The sequence below is a fragment of the Tinamus guttatus genome, unplaced genomic scaffold, assembly GCF_059628265.1.
Source record: "Tinamus guttatus ecotype Peru unplaced genomic scaffold, ASM5962826v1 Tinamus_guttatus_pri_ptg000416l, whole genome shotgun sequence".
Taxonomy (NCBI): domain Eukaryota; kingdom Metazoa; phylum Chordata; class Aves; order Tinamiformes; family Tinamidae; genus Tinamus; species Tinamus guttatus.
In genome coordinates, this window is record NW_028288950.1 from 636,129 (window position 1) to 657,582 (window position 21,454).

The following is a 21,454-nucleotide window of genomic DNA, read 5'->3' on the forward strand; positions in this document are numbered from 1 at the left end:
ATAGTCAAAACAGCAGAGTGATGGGGGACTTCAGTAATTCTAACAACGCAGCAAAAGATATTACCTTTTACAATAAAAAAGGTTTACAACATTTTAAAATCCATATAAAAAAAATACCACCAAGGAATTGAAGAGACAAGTGAAAAGCCCAGAGATAAATGAGGCGTCAATTATATTCAAATACCCCTACCCCTTTCTTTTCAGAAGAAAATTAACAGAAACAGGCTAAAGAAAAAGCTGAACTAAAACACCCATTTCAATGAGACATTTTGTAAAGTTGTCTTAGAACATTACATACTCTATGTTGAAAGAATGATGGGTCAAGGTACTTGTCAAATCGGTCTTCAAACTTCACATCTGACTTTTTCCATTTCACCTGAAGAGAAGAAGGTTTACACTTGAAATTCGGTCATTACACATACTGAGCTATACTCCCACATGGACGCACAAAACACTTTTCCTATCATCCACTTCAGATTTCTTTTCAAATGTAACACAGAGCCTATCAAAATTAAGAGACTGATTCTCTTAAAACCTGCATCTATAGATGTGACAGAATGAACATCGGCCACTTTGCCTCATAGGTCCAATATTCTTTTTAAGTGTTCAGGAATAAGGAGGGGAGTCTTACACTCCTCTCTTGTCAATGTCTCTACTAGATTAAACAAAGATGCAGATGTCCAGTGTCAAATAGAACACACTCATTTCACGATTACTGAAGGGGCCGACACTCTTACTGAAGGGGTGAAATAATATCTCCTGCAAATAACCTGTTTTCATTTCTTTCAACCTAAATGTTCATGCAGGATGCTTTTCACATCAGATGCTTACGCAGTGATGACTTTCCTTGAATCACCATTTCTAAGAATGTATTTGGAAAACAAACGGGTTCCCATCAAAAAAAAAACTAAAAGCACAAGCATATAAAACTTCTAATGACATAGACAACTTAATGTATATAGTGCAGTTTTGCAGAAGCCCTTTGGCAAATCCAAGCTAATTTGTCCAAGATTTCATAATATGTGATAGGGAAATAAATTTCTAGATATGTTTAAGAAAGATGTGCTAGACAGCAGTGGAATTTTTCCAAGCATTTTGTTGGCAGTAAGTACCCTTCTTTTCTCACCATTTCCACCTGCTAACATATTATCAGTGTTTCTCAGACTAAGTATAACTACTTCTACTGCTGCAGCTGAGGTCTAGTTTGCTGCCATGCAGTAACACCTGTACTCACGTTATCTGAGTACGGTGCTCAAGAAAAAGAAAAGGAAGCAGCCCAGCAGAAGTGAAGGAAATGGAAGAAAATGGGCAGATTTAAAATAAACACTACAGGAAAGAGAAGAGCATAAACTCAGTTGGCTGGAGGGGAACTGCATAAAAAGGGACAGCCTGAACCCTAAAAGACAGATATTAAAAATTTAAAAGCTACAAACTAGAAGCTGTAACCTGAAAACTGTGAGACCTTGATATTTTTCAATCTGTACACTTTCACTGCCAATAAGTTTGCCGGAAAAGTTTGTTTCCATGTAATCAGCTTATTACTGCTCTTGGTTACTCCACTAGCTCCACACAGAACAGCTTTGGACTTGAAAGTCGTAACAGCATGGACGAATGCGATGATGCAAATGTTGTAGCACAAACTTCAGAACTTTTGCAAGTTATTTTACTTGAATTTTTAAATGAAAGAGATACATTTCTAATGTATTTTAGAGCATATGTCACTAAGCAGCACTGCTTAGAACAAATTCATCGGAGACAATCTGAATTAAACACCTCATGCCTGCAGCCAGCCCAGTGGTGCCAACAGAGATAGAAAGTAAAATCTTGAGCACCATATGTCAAAGACACTTAACTTCTTACAGATACTCAGTGCTGTCCACCTCAAAATACACAGAGCAAATGGACTCCACAATACTAGCTGAATTCGAAACAGAAAACCAAGTATCACTATCATTTTTGCAGTAGAAATAGAGAGCATGGCATAAACATAGAAAGCACAAATGAAAACATTACCCACACTTGGAACCTTATGACTTACTCAGCATAAGGCAGACAACACTGACAAGAAAATGAGATCTTAGGCTGATGCCTACTCCTAACTGACTGTAGAAAAATCAATGGTTTAAGAACCAGGGTGAGAATACAAGTCCTGTAAACATACGAGAGGTGATCTTATACAAAAGACGGTAACAGAAAAAAAAGGCAAATTAATAATAGTAATCCAACATCCCATATTAACAAATACAATTAATCATTACATTTTAACATAGCAATTCAACACAAAAGCAGAAGACTTCAGAGAAAATCTTGCAAGTAAAGCTATATAAATAAGACAAATTTCTACTGGAATTGCAAAACCAAAACAAATAATAAAAGTAATAGATTGTAAATTACAAAGGCTTAAAGTGGATTTTACTCCTTATTCTAGTTTAATTCAAGAAGGGAGTGGGACAAGTCCTATGTTATCTACGACATAAACATCACTGCTCCAAAGACTGAGAAAACATCTAGTTACTGAGGAGGCCTCGACACTTCTGGCCTCCATACTTTTTCATGGATCTTCCCTTCCTAACTATACCCTTTCCTGCAGATTGTAGAAGCTTGATTTTTTTTTAAAAAACAAACAAACAAAAAAACCCCCCACCCTCTATCACTTTATGTTTACCCCTAACAAACCTAACAACCCAGCAACAAAAAATATTTGATGGAGCAAGGAGGCATCTTCCCCTAATACACTCTGACACAGTAACACATAGATGATATGTGTAACTTCAGCTATCTAGCTAAAGTTTAGCAACGTGGAGCTGCTTATTACACCACATACATCACCAAATTACTTACCGAATATGACATCTGGATTTTTGTATTTGGTACCAATTTCACCTTTCCTTCACTGGTCAGATTCACATCCACGATTCTGTTTCCATTGTAACCAATTTCAAGTTTTTTGTAAGTCCAAAGATAATAATCTTCCCCATTTTCATCTGCTTCTCCAACAATACCTGTATTGGAATTAAATTAAAATATAAACCTGAGCTGCAGGCATTTTTTTCCAAATATTCTGTGATTATTTTTTTAAAATATGTTTATTTACAACCTCTTTAGCAGCTAAAAAAGCAGCATAACTATAGTAAGAGAAATCATTTTTACTATAGTAAAATCGAGTAAAAGAGGTTTCTAAAAGAAACTTTGTTTCTTAAAAAAATTAAAAAGGATGTAGCCACTAATGCTTTAAAAGAAGTAGAAGTAATCACATTTTGTCTAATCTTATATAAGTTTCATATATGACAACCAACTATACAAATACACACTTAAATTCTAGGAACGCTTTGCCCTGACCTCCATATTTTTCCATATCCTTGTTCCAGCTATTATCCCTTCACTCATCTTTCTTCCTCTTCAAACCTCTTTACTTTCTTCCTGTATTCCACAGAAGTGGATTCCTCAAGGCCACACTTTTTGCTCTTACTTGCTCATGTGTTTATGAAGCTTGACAAGAATCATAGTTCAAGTACTCTCTGAATTTCTTTTACTAAAAAAATTCAGAAAAATATTATGTACACAGAAATGCTGGCTACATCCATGATGCTCCTGGAGCATCAGAGTTCGGTTAACTGAACTCAGAATTAGCTCACGATCAAGTTCTTACCTTTTAATAATTTACTGCAAAACATTTAAGCTACAGAAAAAATCCAGATATCATACTATGGTGGGGGCCAGGGAAGAAAGCCAAGGGTAGCAAACGGTTCACAGGCCAAAACCAGTAACTTTTGTTGTACTAAGACCACACAGAGATGGACAAGAGCATGCAAAGATCAAGGATCCAGAAAAAGTTACCACAAAGGAATAGATATGGGAAGGAATGACACTTGAGCATTATCTGGGCTTTTTACTTTTCAAGGAGGTAGTTTCCGTGATGTTTTTTACTCATCAGAATTGCCTTATGCACTTCTCCATGCAGGAGAGGAACTTGCCAGTTCGTGGCTCTGCCGTGCGGCCTAGCACCTGCTCTACCATCTGCTCCCACCGCGCTACCCAAACCACAGCTGCCTAAAGGGCATCTGATCAATGACTACCAGAAAGACTGAATTAAAGCCATGTTCCATGTACCTAAGGAGACGTGCTAAATTCAAGGACAGTTAAGCCTAGACACTTCACCGTTAACTAGAAATTCTGGAGAGAGGAAAAAAAAAAAAAAAAAAAAGGGAGAAAAGAAAATGGAATCATTTTACATGAATGCACCTAAACAGATTTGCAGATTTGCTGACCACCTTGAGCTCAGATAATAAAGCAGCCCTTCCAACACCAGTTTGAAGTCACTACCTTTACTTACTAACAGTCAAGAAAAGGTATCCTGTCTGGACATTACTAAAAGTCGAGCACTCATTTCTGGATACTTTGAGGAATTCCTGAGGAAAGTTTCAAATATTAATTGTCGCAAAGTGCAATCCATTATAGATACGGATTACAGAAGGCCAGTAAAATGGAGTGACAAAAGCCACAGAAAGGTACTGTAATAAGAACATTTTTGATTCAAAATACAAACATTTCTTTGACCAGATTAATAATATGCAGCAAGAGCATATTTCTAAAGTAATTTTAAAAATTGTATAGGAATAAGTAAAATAAAGCTACTGGATAAAATGACAGACTATATTCGAAGGCAAAAATGTTAAAAGTCATCGAGTTACCATAAAAGTAAACCAGAAGCCTTTGTGGTATTAATAAACCCAAAAACTAGCATTATGAAGCTCGAACAGTTAAAGAGGCTTACTAAGATTTTAGTCCTGAATATTTCAACAGACCCTGTATCTGACCTCCTGTACCTAATTATCACTTACTTGAACATTCAGGAGAATAATTTAACCCTAAGAACTTGGTATTATTAAAATAAATGCTTGAGAAACAAAAAAAAGGTTTTCTCTGTTTTTACAATTCAGTAATACAAGTCACACGGCTGTTCCTTCAACTCAGTAACCCTTACATTATTTCTATTATTTGCTTACAGAAGTTCCACACACACACTTGTAAGATTCTTCTAAGGAAGTGGAGTCATTAGATGAAGTGAATCTAGGAAATGACAAGCTCAGACACTCCTGTGATCTGTGATCAGTCGAGCTGCTAACGCGCAGCACCACTCACCCCATATCGGCAAGTCATCAATGTACATCTGGTACCAGTAGTGATTTTTGATAGCGTACACGAACGCGTCCCTTCTTCCTTTGTCCAAGTCTATTTCACAGTAGGTTGTCTGCATCACGTCCTCTGCAAGAAATTAAAGCACTGTTAATGATTTATTAATGAGCTGCCTCTAAATGAAAACAAACTAAGAGGGAGCACACATTTCTGGAATCTTTAACCCCTCCTGGATCTGTATGTGAGAGTAGGTAAAGAAAAAGACACTTTAAAAAGGAACCACTCCAGCAACTTCTTGTTCCTGCAGTTCTGCCCTCTAGCATGCAGAATGTAGAAAGGCCATTTATTACAGGGACTTGAGAAGCAGGGCTGCAAAGGATCCTTTCATAGCTTCCCATGGACAGGAACCGAAGATCCATTTGCCGTTCCTGGACAGCCTAGGTGAGAACCCATTTGAAGTCTGTGACAAGTTAATACTAGCAGGTGTTTGTGAAGCCCCCCCAGTCTTGGAAGCATTTACAGCCTATGAGAATTCTTACACTGAAGCAAGGTATGAAATTACTAGGAAAATATATAAACTCCCAGGTTCATTTGCTGTCCCTGTTGTTACCAGGATACTAGTCTCCATTAAAAACAAAACCAACCAAAAACAAAACAAAACAAAACAAAACAAAACCACAACAACAAACCACCAATCCCCTTCACTTTAAGTTCCACACAGTGTTCCAGAAACAAGCATAAAGGTGGAAATAAAGCATACAGAACCAAGACAACAAAAGCAGGAACAATGCAAAGGCAGCATCTGAAAACGAAATAAATCCATCTCTTCAAGTCAGATGGATATTTTTCCCCCATTAAGTAACGTAGTTAACAGACATGTACTCCAACTTTATTTCTTTCTGTTTCCTCTTCAAGTGAAACAAAAGGATGCATATTTTTAAAAAAAATATAAAGAGCACCAATAGCTTTAAATTTTTTTTAAAAAATCCACTTATTGAGTGAATGTTTTCAGTCTGCAAATAAAGCAAACAAAAAAACCCACCTTCTCCTTCCCTACTCCTATTCGCCATCACTGAGACCTGTAACTCGTTTCTAGTAGACGGCATTAATTTGCACTCCACAGACAGCTCCAGTTTGTGTCCAAACTTAGCTTACTTGAACTCTTCTACACATTACTACAATTCTACATCTTGAAAAAGAAAATGAAATTGCTCACACATAAAAAGCACAAATAAGTAGAATACTTCCAACACAAACATTCTTTCTGATAGCATCTATTTCTCAACATGAAAAAATGGCCATGATTACTGGGTACGCAAAACTAAAATAGGGCCCAATGAAGCAAGACAGTAGGAAACCCACTGAAAGGAGCCCAGCATAGCTGAGCCGACCTCCTCCAGCCCTCAAATGGGAGCATTGCTCATGTGCTACAAAAAGCTTCAATTTATTCTCTTGTCTCTCTCTCTCTCTTTTTTTTTTCCTCCTTCTCTCTCTCTCTCAGCACCACAAACTGCATTTACAAGATCCATACTGGCCCAACAAAAAGGTGAAAGGCAACAAAGTTGGCACCACCATTGAAACCCAGGCCCCAGAGCTACACCCATTCACGCCTGCGCTGATCTGCATCCGATGTGTTTTGGGGTACGCTCACAAAAAATGTCTCTTCTTTCTCACCTTAACAGACTTGAATTTTCTCGGCATTAATTAAAAATAAATAGGAAAAAAGAAAAAGGAGAGTGGAAACCAAATGAAGCCTCTGCCTTCTGGTGTTGTCACTAAGTAGGGAATTAACTCTTTCCCAAATACTTGGGACCCAATGCTTGGGTCCCAAATACTTGGTACTCCATTACTAGTCTTTCCCAGTTCACGCCAGACTCCAATAACAAGCACTGCCTTTGGAGCATTAAGATGTTTACTCACAAAGGATGCTTCAACAGAGAGGTCAAACTAAATACATGTATCACAAACTAAACAGTAATAAAAGTACTTGAGAACCCCGTAGAAACTGTTAAATGAAGCATTACATTCTGGCCCAGCAGACAAGTCTGGTCTGGAGGCAACGATAGGGGCGGCCTGGCTATTTTTAACTGGATCCTTCCCCTGACTTATCCATCCCACAGGTACACAAAGCAGTACAAGTACAAGTGAGGGACAACACAGGAATAGCAGCAAGTGCCACTACCAAAAGAAAAAAAAAAAATCACACAAAGGGTCTATTTAGAGACCCTTTTACTCAGAGTACAGCAGTGTTTGTATTTACTATCTAAAATAAATTTGGCATTAGATTACAACTGTATTTCAAGTACCTCCATGGGTTTCAAGCCACTTGGAATCTTTTTGCTAACTGAAACGAGTCAATCTGCATCTAACACTGCAGATGTGAGCACTGGCTCTTGCTGCTGTGCAGAAGAGATTCAGAAAAACTATTTGAAGGGGAAGGGCTGTCATCACATCTGACTCAGGCTGCAGATTGCTGCAGGCCACCACAAGCTGTCTTTGCCCATTTGTATGGATTTTACTTTTGATATTCAGAACATCACAAGATCTCACAGCAGTACCATAATCAGCTGAGCATAAGTTACTCAAGTGCATACACCCAAAAAGTCAGTAAACTCATACAAATCTTGCAAACCAACAGCAAGATTTCTCTTAATTTACAAGACTTCACCCTCAGCCATTCTACACCATGAACAGCTCAGTCAGGAGCCCAGGCAAGGGGAACAGAAAGAAGTTCTCCTTCCTTCCTTCAGTCACCAACAGCAAAGCCATGGGTTAGCTACAGGGCAGAAATTCTCATTAGCTGGTTACACTCATGTCCATTGCGTTAAACGATTAAGGGGAAGTAGTTTAGAACAGCAGTCAGTGGCTGGGGAAGCCTAAGGCTGTACTTTGGTTACTGTGGTATTGCTACATCTAAGGTTTTGCATGTTTTAGCTATGACCGTAACCTGGATGAACTGGCAGCGTCTGCTAACGCAGCCTTGGGAACACCAGTAGCACATTCAGAAAGTTTTAAAATAGCACAAACATGAGACTCATTACAAAAGGGGGCACAATTATGCCAGATTTCAAGCTTCCTTGAAATGGTTAGATTACCTTGATTTTTCTTAGATATACAAACCACATCCTTCATTATGGTATCTGCCCATCTCTTAGTACGACATGTAGCATCAATCTAAACAGCTGTCTTATTTTCTAGAAACACTGCAGAAAAGTCCTAAGCAAGGAGTTTCCTTTTCAAACTCAAATTTCCTCTAATTGGTATTGTACTAAGGGTAATGCCAAAAATTCATTCTCTCAGTGAAGATAACAATGTTCAATGTATTTAATATTCCCCTGGGACTTAGGTGTAACGCTTACCTAAGATGTCAATGCAAATGTTTCAATAAAGAATGTGACGTATTACATGAAAAGCATCATTATTCTAGATTTAGACTGTCAAGAGAATTAAACTAAATGAAGACCTAAAGTTATCAAGAGTATAGTAGTAATTCCCTACTTTCTTTTAAAGATTTTTTCAGGTTTGAGACCTGTGACAATAGCACCGTCCATACTCACAACAAATAGGAAATGCAGCTATCCTACATGGTCACAGATATCCTTTCATGAAACATGCTTTTAAACCTCAGCCAGAAACACTACTTCATGGGTTCATTAATATACTGTAGATGTGTCCCAGCAGTCGCCACAGCAAGCATCAAGCACAGGCCTCCATTATTGGCAATATGAATTTCCACAAAGCCCTAATTTTGTAGGTTATGACTATTTCACGACCTACAGGCACACAGGCAAGCTCCACTGATTAAACTCCCAGAAGATATATATTTTTATAATTGCAGAAGCTATAAATGTATATATTTACAAATTTATATAAAATTCCTGAACTAAATCTCTGTTTGTCCATGACTACAGTATTTTTGGAAGGATAAATAGAGTCAGGCTAACAATTTCTATGAACTTCTGTAAGCTGCATCTACTTCCCCTATCCTTACTACAAAGGATAAAACACAGACACAAACTCAGTTTGACAAAATCTTAACACACCAATTTTTAAGAAAAATATCTAATGCCACTGGAAACCAGCTAACAACAATGAAATTATCATCTCCATCTTTTACCATCAGGACACAGATTGGAAGGGATAAATTAGGAGTGCACATAGACAGCTTCCCAGTTCAGGAGCACATATTTAGTCATCAACCAGATACTATGCACCATCTTTCTAGAAGGTATCAGACCTGCATCGGCTTCCATTAAAAATTAAATTAACTGATGGTCCAGTACAACAGTCTATATCAAGAAGTCCCAATATCTTAATTAAAAAAAAAAGAACAAATGAATATTATAAGATGTATGTGCTTGGTTCACAAACCTATCGGTTTCACTATCCCTACCCATATGAAAGCCAAAACTACTAAACATGGGTTATTTATTTTAGTTGGGATCTCAAACATCTCCTCTAGGTGATGTGCTCTAGTCCTTCTAGATCTCTCACCAAAAACTGATTATAGATATGCCATCCTGTAATTAGTCCTCATGTAAATTCAAGAATATTACTTAAATCTGACCCAGCACAGACTAAGATAGATGTGGCTTCACCTCCAGAAATACACAGGAAAAAAATACAGCTAATGCTCCTCTAGGAAGCAACAGCAATAAGTAATTCTTTAAAGTCTATTATTCTCTTTTCTGGTACGGCAAAAGAAGTCAAATGCCTTCCTGGTGCTCACAGGACAGCACATTCCCTTTGCGTGGAGCCACAGGTTTCCTATGCAGAAACATGGCAATTAAATCTAAACTAAAAGACATCTATAGGAGGCTGCATATGTTCTTTTGCAGTCACATATAATTGGCTGTACATGGAATAAGATATTTATCCTAGTCTGATAATAGAAGTTTTGCTTAGTCTTTACAGTTACAATGAACTTCTGCTACTTGACTTCTCCTTTCTCTCCACTTTGTTTCTAAGCATATTCTATGAGGCTGGCTGGAAATTATTTCCCTCAAGGTCAACGATATTTTCAAGACAATACAAGTCTGGCAAATTGGCGATAGGATTGTTTCCCAGTTTTAGTGCCAATATAGTTTGCTTCTTAAAGGAAAGAGATGTCTCCAAATTTGTTTTAAAACAAACATGCTAGCATTGATGCAGCTTCAAGATTATGAAGAATTTATGGTTTTAAACACATATTTCTGCTTATAACAAAAGCATAACCAAGTCTCTTATTTCAGAGATCCAATTTTGGATAGATTTTTATAACTTACAGAAACTAAGTCCCATCTGAAAGCAAATGCTTGAAAAAGTGATATTATTTTTAAACACATAAGTAATGGTGATGTAATAAAGCATGTCCTTCAAACAGGAAAAAAATACTTACTATATAGACACTAAATTGGGTAAGTAAATGAACAAATACTAAATTCAATATAGACAAAAAGTTCTGTTTTTTGAAGGCCTGTAACTACCAGTTACAGACAGCTAGACTCTGGGTATTGATGAATAAACTCCAGATAAATTCTGCAGTAGTCTCGTCCTCTTACACCAAGGAATGTATTTACAAAAGCAGTTAAACATCATCTCTGAAACAATGTAGAGATACAGAAGTGGTAGAGAGCAAGAGTACAAACAGACCAGGCCCTTCCTGAGTGGCACAGGATGAGCAAGAAGCACTTTTTAGACCAGAGTGAGAAACAATAGTAGTACTCAATACCCTTCACATGCATTGATATCCTCCTCTAAGATATGCAAGACAAGAGAGTTTTCCAGTAACAAACACCGTCTCAAGGCACTGCTTTGAGATGTTGAGCACTTGCTACACGGGATCTGCAAATATTCAACATGACAGAAAAAAAATGACATCTTCCTAACTGATTATTACAGAGTGCAAATTCTATGTTTTTTGCCTGCAAGGGATATGAAAAAGGGTCAAATGCTTTTATCACCTTCAACTGCATCTCATTTTTCACAAATATAACAGATTCACATAAAAATAGATTTACCCTACTGAAACTGACTTAGGTTTTTGAAAATACCTAAACAATCATGTAATATACTATATGAAACAAGTTTTCATATTAATATCATCTCATCATTTTATGGTAAGACTTTCTGAGAAAAGATGTGGACAGAGTTAAACATCTTAGTGCAACATCATTTACAGATCTGAGCAATCATTTAGCACATACTACAAATATAATGTGTTTTGAGTCAAAGATTTCAGCTTGCAAATATGCTTTAATCATGCAGTACTCTGAAAGGTCAGTTTTACTTTACAAAAAGTGATGATAATCAGTTTTCAGAAGTATTTATCAACTGCAAACACCTTCCTTAAGGGATATACATGAAAACTTAGCATATTTCACAGCCATCTGTATTAGATAACTGTATAGAGAGTTTCAAGCAAGAAAAAACACTCAGTAGCTGGCAGTAGTAACTTGCTGTTCTTTTAATTAAGTGACCAAATGCACTTTCAATTGCTTACCTTTAAATTTAATGTCAAGACCACTAAATTCCAATTCAACTCCTTGAAGCGCTTCTCCTAGGGTTTCATGGTAATGGCTGATACTCTTTTTTGATCCCACACAAAAAGGAAGAGAGAAGTATTTGTATGTCTCTTGGCGATTGTGGTAAGGTCCTACTGTATTCATCCATAAAACAACTTCTTCTTTATCTTGGTACTGAAAGATAAAGTTACTGAGTTAGATGAGAAACCCAGGCAAATGAAATGAAAAGTATCTCTTATTTATACTAACTAGAGAGGCAGAAACATTCAATCATAAGCAACATATATTTAAAAGCAGTCTGATATTTCTTCTTTTCAGGTGGCAAGGTGACAAGACTTTCAGCCTGTCTTCCTACGAAAAATATTTTAGTTGATCATACAGCTTTTTAGGAGCCTGTCACAGAAGTACCACAAGAGGAGGAATGGTCACACAAAATAGATTTAAAAAAGTGGGAAAAAGGAGCAATATAATTGGGGGAAAAAGGCAGAAATCTCAACAATTTTTGTTGGTTTTTTTTTGTAAATTTTGTGAAAGCATGCCCAGTTATGCAAGTGCCTCCTGAGGTACCGAGGGGAAGTAAATAACCTGAGGATCTTGTTAGACAAGATCTTATCAAACAAAGCAAGACATTTGCCCATGAGAGAGATGTTACAGATGGGGCAACCATTGAGAGCCATGAGTTTGTTTTAGACAGCATTATAAATCAACCAAACAGGATTCAAAGTCTGTAGGAAGCCAGACTTCCTTCATTCCAGTAATCATAGCTATACTGCATTCTAAATTGGAACTCCTTCTTAATGGTCCAAAGCAGTAGTAACTTCTTACGGTCAAAATTTCCAGGGAACTATGCCCTATAGTGAGAACTAAAATTCAATTGTAGTATACTTAACAGCAGCCAAGACATAAGATGTCAGATAGGAGGTCTGTATCTTGACATATTTCCAACATTACCACAACGGAGAGGAAAAAAAAAAAAAAAAAAACCTACAGAAGAGCAAGAAGTCTGGCGATTGCCATCAAATTCTTCGGAGGAACATTCACCCTTGACTTTCCACAGCTGCCATCAACAAACAAAACTTAAGTCCCTGACTAGGGGACAAAACCTTTTTGTCAAGTCTGTTTAATTTTTAACAAACATAATCCTTAGACCTGTTTGTCCATCAGTACACGGGTACTGTTTGAATAGAGAAGAATTAACTAACCCAAAATCATTATTTGCAGTACATCTGAAAGCATCTGGATGACATAAAAGGTTTGCTGGTTTGCAGCTTTACAAGTAAGCTGCATTACTCACTCAAGATAACCCCTTCATCTGTGTTAATTTCAGCAGATCAGCAGGCATATTGGTCTAAGTCTTGGGGCAGAAAACACTGCCTCAAAGCCACCAGCATACAGACAGATCACCATATAAACAGAGGACTTTTTTTTAGAGCGCACAGGAATGAAGTACTGTTAAGACTGATATACAAACACAGAAGAAAAGTCAGTTGTTAGTTAGTTATCACTATTCCAGAAAATAGTTAAAATACGGTACTTAGTTGTGCATCTCTATTTTAACAAAGGGAGAGAGGTCCTTCAACTTCATTTACTCTGAATAATCACTGTCATACTGACAATTTAACAAGTTAAGAAATTATTAGCTACATGCAAAATGCATAAAACTCTTGAAGTGTTCAAAAGTTAATTTCATGGATTTAAATAAGTGTGTTTTAGAAGGTAATTTAACCCCTTTATCTCAACATGTCACTTCAGCTAGGAGGCCCTCTCTTTTGCTTACGATGTGGCACAAGAGTCTGTCTTGCATCTTTTCCTTGAGCTATCTCCAACAGGAAAATTTCATTCCAAGCAGCAGTAGCAGAGATCAAACACTTTGCAGCTTCACAAACCTGCCTGAGAAAGGAGCCCACACCCTGGAATGGCTCCAAAGGGTAAAAACCGTCCAGGAGGAAGCAAAGGAAACAACACAACTAGATAAAGGAGACACTCCCCCTCTACACCCATGGCCAGGAAGGTTATACCCGTACCACACAGCTGTCTGACTTCCAAAGAAAGTTGAGAAAGAAAAAAATACAGTTCCAGTCACTCAGCAGAGGAAGTAGATAGCACAATCCTCACTACGGCTCTCACCAAGGCAGCAAGGGACAAACTGGTCCTCACTTCCTCCTATCCTGCCACACCTCTGTTTTTCGTTCCGTCCGCTAATAGCTACAGGATATTTTATGCCCTTTCTCAAAATGATGTTAACCTGCTGATACCATAGTTTAGCATTATTTCCTCTAATACAACAACTTTGATACAAACCAACAACTTAGACACAAACCAGAATCACAGAACGGTTGAGGTTGGAAGGGACCTCTAGAGATCATCTAGTCCAACCTCGCTGCTCAAGCAGGGACACCTACAGCATGTGGCACAGGGTGGTGTCCAGGCGGATTTTGAAAATCTCCAGAGAAGGAGACTCCACGACCTCTTTGGGCAGCCTGTTCCAGCACTCTGTCACCCTCTTCCTCATACAGAGATGAAGCTTCCTATGTTTCAGTTTGCACCACCCATAATCTGTTGCTCTGTCGCTGGCCACCACCAAGAAGAGTTTGCCCCATTCTCTTTACATTGTCCGTTCAGGTATTTGTCGATAACATCCCCTCCGTCTTCTCTTCTCCAGGCTAAACAGGCCCAGCTTGCTTAGTCTTTCCTTGTAAGGACAGATGTTTGAGTCCCTTAATCCTCTTTGTCACTCTACACTGGACCCTCTCTAGAAGTTCCACACCCAAATCGAACATAACCAAAGAAGTCACTCCATTTTTGTCACTTTCTCATTTTTCACAACCATCACAGCAAAATAGCTAAAGGGAAAACCGGTCAGGACTCCCATATAAAATAACAGGGTTCCCTGGCACTCCCAGGCTATGCCTCATTCACAACCATTAGGTCTCTAAGTTATAGCAATTTGCAATCCATTAAGTGCACACTTGTCAGATTTTGCTCAATTCGGTGGATGGATTTTCAAGTTTAAAAGTGCTTCTGTGTTAGTTACCTATAATCTCATTTAAACAAAGAGTACGAGGACAGGTATAACACAGCACGTCTTCAAACCTAGAAGCCGAAGGGTCTAGTTGTAGCCAATACTTTCCTTTGAAGTGGAAGAAAGACGCAGAAGTAATTACTAGATACAACCATTTCAGTAAGAAATAATTTCTTGACTGCTATCACATTCCCATACAGTGAAGAAACTAACACAAGACCACCAGCACCTCACCCACTTGTAACACTTTTGGAAAGAAAACTCCCTATTTTCAAAACCAGTATCTGAAATGGCACTTTTCAGACCAACTCCCAGTGGGGAGATACTCTTATCTGTGCACTGTCATACATCCAGACAGTATGACAAATTCACGTGCAAAGTGTTACAACCTTGCAATGGAGATGTCTGTCACTATCCTGCTTCACACCATTACAAAGCATCAGGAAAATTTATTTACAGAAAGCTTAAGAAACTGCTTTCTTTTCTGCCAACCCTCCTCATTCAATTTCTTAAAACTTTCTTCTTCATAGCTTCCTTCACACAAAACTCACCTTTGCCTTGACTGCTCAGTCCCACTCAGCCAAGAGGCATGGCAGCCAAAGCCCTTTCGTGCACCCCACTGAATCCCAGTATCACTTTTTCACTTTTTAAAACACCCAGAGATGGAAGAGAAAATAGACCAATGGCTGGTACTACTTTTTTTTTTTTTTTTTTGTATTTTTAGGGCAATTTGTTAGCAAGGAGCTCAGTGCTGTCAAAGAATTCAAGTGCTTTCTTGCATTACTGCTTTCTCAATATCAAAGTATTTACAACAGTCAATGCTAATGCGAAAGAATTATAGGAAAAAAAAATTGTTGAGGCAAGATAGCTACAGTATCTTCTGGGCCTGTTCTGTCACTTCACTAAGAGGTTTTTCAGATTTGGAGAATGCTTATGTAAGGGAATCTTACAGCTAGCACTTCCACACTGGGACAGGAAGACCTCACAAGACAATTTGCTAAAGAGCCCTGGGGTTCCAAGTGGGCCGTGGCTGTCAGGCACTCTAGTAGCACCAACGAGATTATGGTCAGCCCTCTCACCAACTGTATTGCAATGGTTTCAACTACTGCATGTTCCTGCATAGATTGTTTGGGGGCATTTGGAGCCTTGTACAGACTGCGAAATATAGGGGCCACAGAATATAGAAAGAAAGCTTCAGCTCAGTAGCACCATGCCTACTAGAAGAGTGGAAGGAATATGCTGAAAAACTGTTTCCCTTTCATCACAAAGCTATCACCTTTAATCATACTCGACAAAGTGACAAAAAAGAACCCTGCACTTCTACCTTCTCCTACTGTAATACTGGCTGATAAGCTGCTGCTTGGTTTTATCTTGTGAGCTTTGAATGCAATAGAGCAAATCAAAATTCTACTGACTTCTGTTAGCAGGACATCATAGTCAAAACTAGCCCAGAATAAGATACGCCATGAAGTTTGATGATCTCCTTTAGAGACTGCTCTAGAGTAATATAAAGCTTCCTTGTGCTATCACAACTGTAAGAGTATTTTTTTTCCTTCTCTTCCTCTACATAACCAGCAAACAAAATACTTGGATTCAACAACAGATCCCTCCAAATCCCAGGAAAGGAAAGAAGGAAAAAAAAAAAAGTTTCAAGAACTCCCCTCAAGGTGGGCAGCAAAACTCAGCTACAATGTCCAATTTTCAAAATACACGTCAAATGTCTACAGAGTTAAAAACCTACAGCTGCTTCATCCAGAGCATTTGGCTTCTTACCAACCTAAATAGAAATTTCCTGTTCTCATTACACATACAGTGATAAAGGCTTTGAGTCACTATTTGACCCATTATTGCTATAGGACTTTTAGAAAGAAACAAGTACATTCCTATTTCAGCAGCACCAAAACTACCGAAGGCTGCAACAGGGGCTTCATTAATATATGTTCCTATGAAATACCATGTCAAATGATAACAGTAACAGTTTGCAGAGTAAACTCCAAATTATTTGAATTACTTAAATACAGTATCTAGAGTTACACTTACGCATCAAAGTAATTTAAGCTTATACATTGTGAACACCAACACCACAAATCTTTCTAGTATGAAGGATGGTTACTTCACTGTAGTGGGGTAAAGCCATTTCAGAAACAATGTTGTCATTCTCTTTTGAGCCTACTTCGCACAGAATCAGATGTGCAAAGACAGCATTTCACATGCCAGGTGACCACCAGAGTTCTCTTAAATGTATAGTTATCGACAGGACAGCTAAGCAGGTGCCACTGAGGCAAAACATGTGAAATACTAAGATGCTGCTACCTCCACATTGCTAATTTCTTCTGGTTTTGCTTCACATAAAGAGACAATATCCTACATATAGTTCAGATAGCCTAATAAAATGAACAACAAATGATATGAGAAGACTATACAATGATATAGGCCCAAGGGTGGACTTCCATCAGCTGGCAATAAGGACAGCTCCCAAACGCTGGTCTGTGCGCCACGCTGAAGCTCAGTCCAAAGACCATCTCCACGGCCCAGAAATAATTCAAGTACAGAAATACTGGGACTACCTTGATCACAGGATATGCATTCCTTTCCTTCCTGTTGCTCCACAGTACACTCATGTGAAAGGGAACACAATTTAATGTTCTCTTGATAATAACTGTAGAAATTAACATGGCAGCTATGGAAATAAGCTATTTATCCTACAAGACTATTAAGGCTAGATTCAGCCATTAAATGGAAGGCTGCAAAAAAGGATGCGAAACCGGTAGCAGAGGGTTTTTTGGTATTCTTTTTCAACTATGAAAAAGACTTTGCAAAAGGGACCACACCCTAAATATTAAATCAGCAAAATCTTTTCAGATACTTTGCAATTCCACTCCTTTATTCAAACCTAAGTTTGGAGTGAAGCTTTCCAGAATATACTCCCTTAAACTCCAACATGTATCTCATGGAGAAAAAGGTCTAACATCTTTAAATGGCAGAGCAAAATTACAGGTGCAGGACAGGAAATAGAAAAGGAACAGCAGGAGCAGGAAGTACCTGCTCCCCAGTATCTTATGGGTATTCTGTCTCTTGAGCATTGTGATAACGCTCAGTTACCGCAGCTCATATCCACAGTCTATTTAACTGTTATTTTCAGCCTCATGTTCTCATTTGGGTAGAGCAGGTTATTTCTAGCAACCTATGTTTCTTGCCGAGTTTTAGGCCTGGTCGTAACACAGTTACAGCAGCAGCACTGTTGACAAAAACGAGCCTTTTTACTTCCACATTTCCCATGCGCAAGGTTGCTCAGCCATGTCCAGCTTTCATGACATTTATTTCGCCTCTTCAAAATGTAACTGCAAGAACTCCAAGAAGAATTAAGTTACCTCTCTGCACAAAATTTTCATGGGAAGACGTATTTTATCTGTACTGAAAAGTTTCTTAATAGTTTTCCTCTGACATTTTACAGATACGACACAGACTTCATGGTATTGTTATATACTATTTTTAAAAAAGTTTCATATTTTAGTGCACTACATCAGTACTTGCCCATTAAAAGCATCCCATTAATGTCCATTAAAAGCACTTAATCATATTACAAACTAGGAATTCTGAGGCCCAGGGCATGAGGCTTTCACTTTTTAATACTCAGCAAGTATTTCCACACTTACTCAGCGCTGATAACTAAAAGTAGCATTAGAATTAATATGTTACCCACTCCCTGCAACAGAAATATCACACTATTTCAAAGGGTTTTTTTCCATTTGTCTATTTTATTTTCAAACCCACCAAGTTTACCAACAGAAAACAAGTGAGCAAAGACCTGACACAGCTGCACCAACCCTAAACCTCCACCTTGCTACTGCAAAATCAGATTAAATTGTGATCAGGCAACTCGTAACACATCTCTACTAGGACTTCTGAAAGTCCAAAGTTAATGGTACAGTTACAAGAACAGGCAAAGAGGTCATAATGCTATTTGAAGACCTAAAATAATTTAAAGAATAGGCTGAAATATTTTCAATTTATTTTCAATAAATTATTTTGTCCCTGCCTGAAATTACGTTGCTGCTTTGTTTCTTAATAAAGACGACTTTAAATGTCATATCCCAATTTCTTTTCATTTACTGTTGATTTTAAAATATCTACATCCTCATCTCATGATCTCACTGATTCCCTAAGGACTGAAGATACCTCAAATTTAGGATAACACATTCATATTCTGAAAAGATTAGCTATTAACCTGATAAGCGTATCCACGCCTAATACCGCAAGATACACTAATGTTTGTAATTTCAGAATTTGATTTTCAGTCTTTTCTCTGCACAATTATCTTTTTATAATATTTGTCTATGCAGTCCTACAGTTATAAAACAAAGGATATGGATGAAACATTAACAGTCGATTTACATGACTTATTATAATTGCAGGAAGCAAATTAAAAATTAACCTGCTGCCACTGAGCACCATACAGTATTTCAAGTGCCTCCACGCAGCTTGCATAGTAAGATACTGCACACGTGCAGCTGAAAAGCTCTGGCAGGATACAACGATCTCCTTTATCTCCTCACAACTAGGTACACATCTGAATACAAAGTTGCATAGTGCAGGAATTAATAAGAGAATAGCAGTGCATGCTACTGCATCTTCCTATGAAGAGGACTCAGTCTTAAAGCCAGGGAAATTTAGGGTCTAAAGTTTTTAAAAGCAAATATTCCCAGATCAGTTTTTTCTCTTTGCCTTCCCGAAAGGTGAGCAGAGCTTTCAAAACATAATAAAACATCTAGAGTGCAGAAAGATTCAGTTTTCCAACATAATCAGTTTCAAAAATGAAAGTTTACTGAAGGAGCATTTCCCCAAGAGTCTTAATCACAGACTCAGGGTACTACTAAATAAAATATGAACTTTTTTTTTCTTAATGCATTTACTCCTAACCTCCTATATAATATCACAGTATCCAATTATCTAAATAAGGAGACTGGATTTCAAATCAACCATTTGACGTAGTCATATGACAACTATTTCTAGCCTATCACTAAATCACTAAAGCAATTATCGTATGTATTGGAATAGTAACATTAAAGATAGAGCTATGATTTTGAAAGTTTGACTAATTGATATGAAATATATATATATACACACACACACACTTTAACAAGAAAACCATTTTTCCCCATGGGTAATTGTTTAGGTAATTAAAAAAGACATTTAAAAATGTCTTTTCTCTAACTTAAAAAAAGTTAGAGAAATCACTTTTGAAGAGAAACAAAGCTCCACAAATTTGCAAAACATTTTTCTACCCAGAGAACTACTGATATTAAATGAATGACTGGAACTCCCACAATTCAAACAGCCTTAAAGGAAATATTGGATATTCTGCAAAACACCCCATCTCGGCAAAGGCTGGATTCTCCAAGTAGATTCTGTTACCCAAGCACGACAGATAAGGCAATGGAGAGAACAACCGTCCCTTGCTCTGTATCACCCCAATGTTTCTGACCTTAACTGCAAGAATAGTGAATCCATCAGCTGCCAACAAAAGCAATCCTAGACAGTTTTCAAAAGGCTAGAAAATGCACCGAATCATGAAGCTTCCTAACGAAGCACTGCTTAGGATAAAATATCTGATCACAAGTTTCATCAAAAACTCTTCTCAGGCTCGTCTGACCCTACACAAGCTACAGCAAGGCACAGCGCAAGCCTTCGCCACCTGCGCTGCCCAAGAACATAAAGAAGCTCCCCGGAGCCGGCCACGCACACGGCGACCCCGGCGAGGACACGCGGGTGCCTTTCAAGCCGGACCCCCTGCAGCCGCCCATGAGGGCCCGTGAGAGCCAGTCCGGCGCCACGGGAAAGGGCCCGGGAGCAGCGCCCGCCTCGGCGCGGCGGCAGCGGTGCCGGCAGTGCCCGCCGCGCAGGGCAGGGCCAGGCCCGCAGCGGCCCCGCTCCGCACCCTGCGCACAAAGGCGGCGCCGTCCCGGGCGCCCCGGGAGGCCGCGCAGCACCGGGAGGCCGCGCTCCCGCAGGCCGCGCCGCCACCCACCGTGTGCTCGTGCTCGTCGGCGCGGGCGCGCAGCGGCAGGCGGAGCAGGAGCAGCGCGGCGCTCAGCAGCAGCCCCCGCGCCGCCATGTCGGGTCCCCGCGCGCGCTGCAGGCCCCGCCGCCGCCGAGCCGGCCCGCGCCCGCCGCCAACGCCGACGGACGACGCCACTTCCGCCCCGCCGCCACGTCATCCGCCGCACAGCGGAAGCGCTGCGCCTACGGCGGCCCCGAGGAGACAAGAGCTGCGGGGCGGCGCCGCGAGTGCTCCGCCCCGCTGGGGCCGGGGGTGGCTCTGCCTTTATGCAGGAGTAGCCTAAGTTAAAGGACCGGGGGTAGAGAAAGAAAAAAGGCAACAAACAAACCCACCAACCCCACAGGAATCGCACCATATTACCTATCCATTGACCAGACATCGTTCATACAGAATGAACACAAAAGCAATCCTTAGAAGGTATCAGATGTGGTAGTTTCCCCGAAAACACGAGCTACATCATCTTCTCAAATATTACACAAGCCAACAAATAAATACAGATGTTAAAAGGATTCCTCCATGCTGTGCATTATAAGGTATTTTTGCTTTGTGCAAAAGACATTAAAACAAACTTCTCTGATTACCAATGCCCATCTCCTGTAAGAGCTTTTTCCCTTTGTGGTCACGTGCATTCCATTTTTCTTCTCCTAAAATAATTTAGGGGGTTAAGCTTATAGGAAACCTTTTCCAGATAAGACATTCGCAAGCTCCTGCTGATTTCAGGAGAAAAAATGT

General features: G+C 39.1%; 1 protein-coding gene across 2 annotated transcripts in view; it reads right to left on the reverse strand.

Moving 5' to 3' along the window:
- Window positions 1-20,878, reverse strand: part of TM9SF3 (transmembrane 9 superfamily member 3) — a 42,534-nt gene extending 21,656 nt beyond the window's left edge. The window contains exons 1-5 of one of the 2 annotated variants that reach the window (XM_088531424.1): window positions 20,690-20,878; window positions 11,618-11,813; window positions 5,143-5,265; window positions 2,842-3,002; window positions 299-376 (exon numbers count right to left, since the gene is read on the reverse strand). In XM_088531424.1, coding sequence (XP_088387550.1) covers window positions 299-376; window positions 2,842-3,002; window positions 5,143-5,265; window positions 11,618-11,813; window positions 20,690-20,776 — 645 coding nt within the window. In that variant the 5' untranslated portion in view covers window positions 20,777-20,878. The remainder of the gene's footprint in view (window positions 1-298; window positions 377-2,841; window positions 3,003-5,142; window positions 5,266-11,617; window positions 11,814-20,689) is intronic. The other variant, XM_088531423.1, reaches the window with a different exon arrangement.
- Window positions 20,879-21,454: the final 576 nt, after the last annotated feature.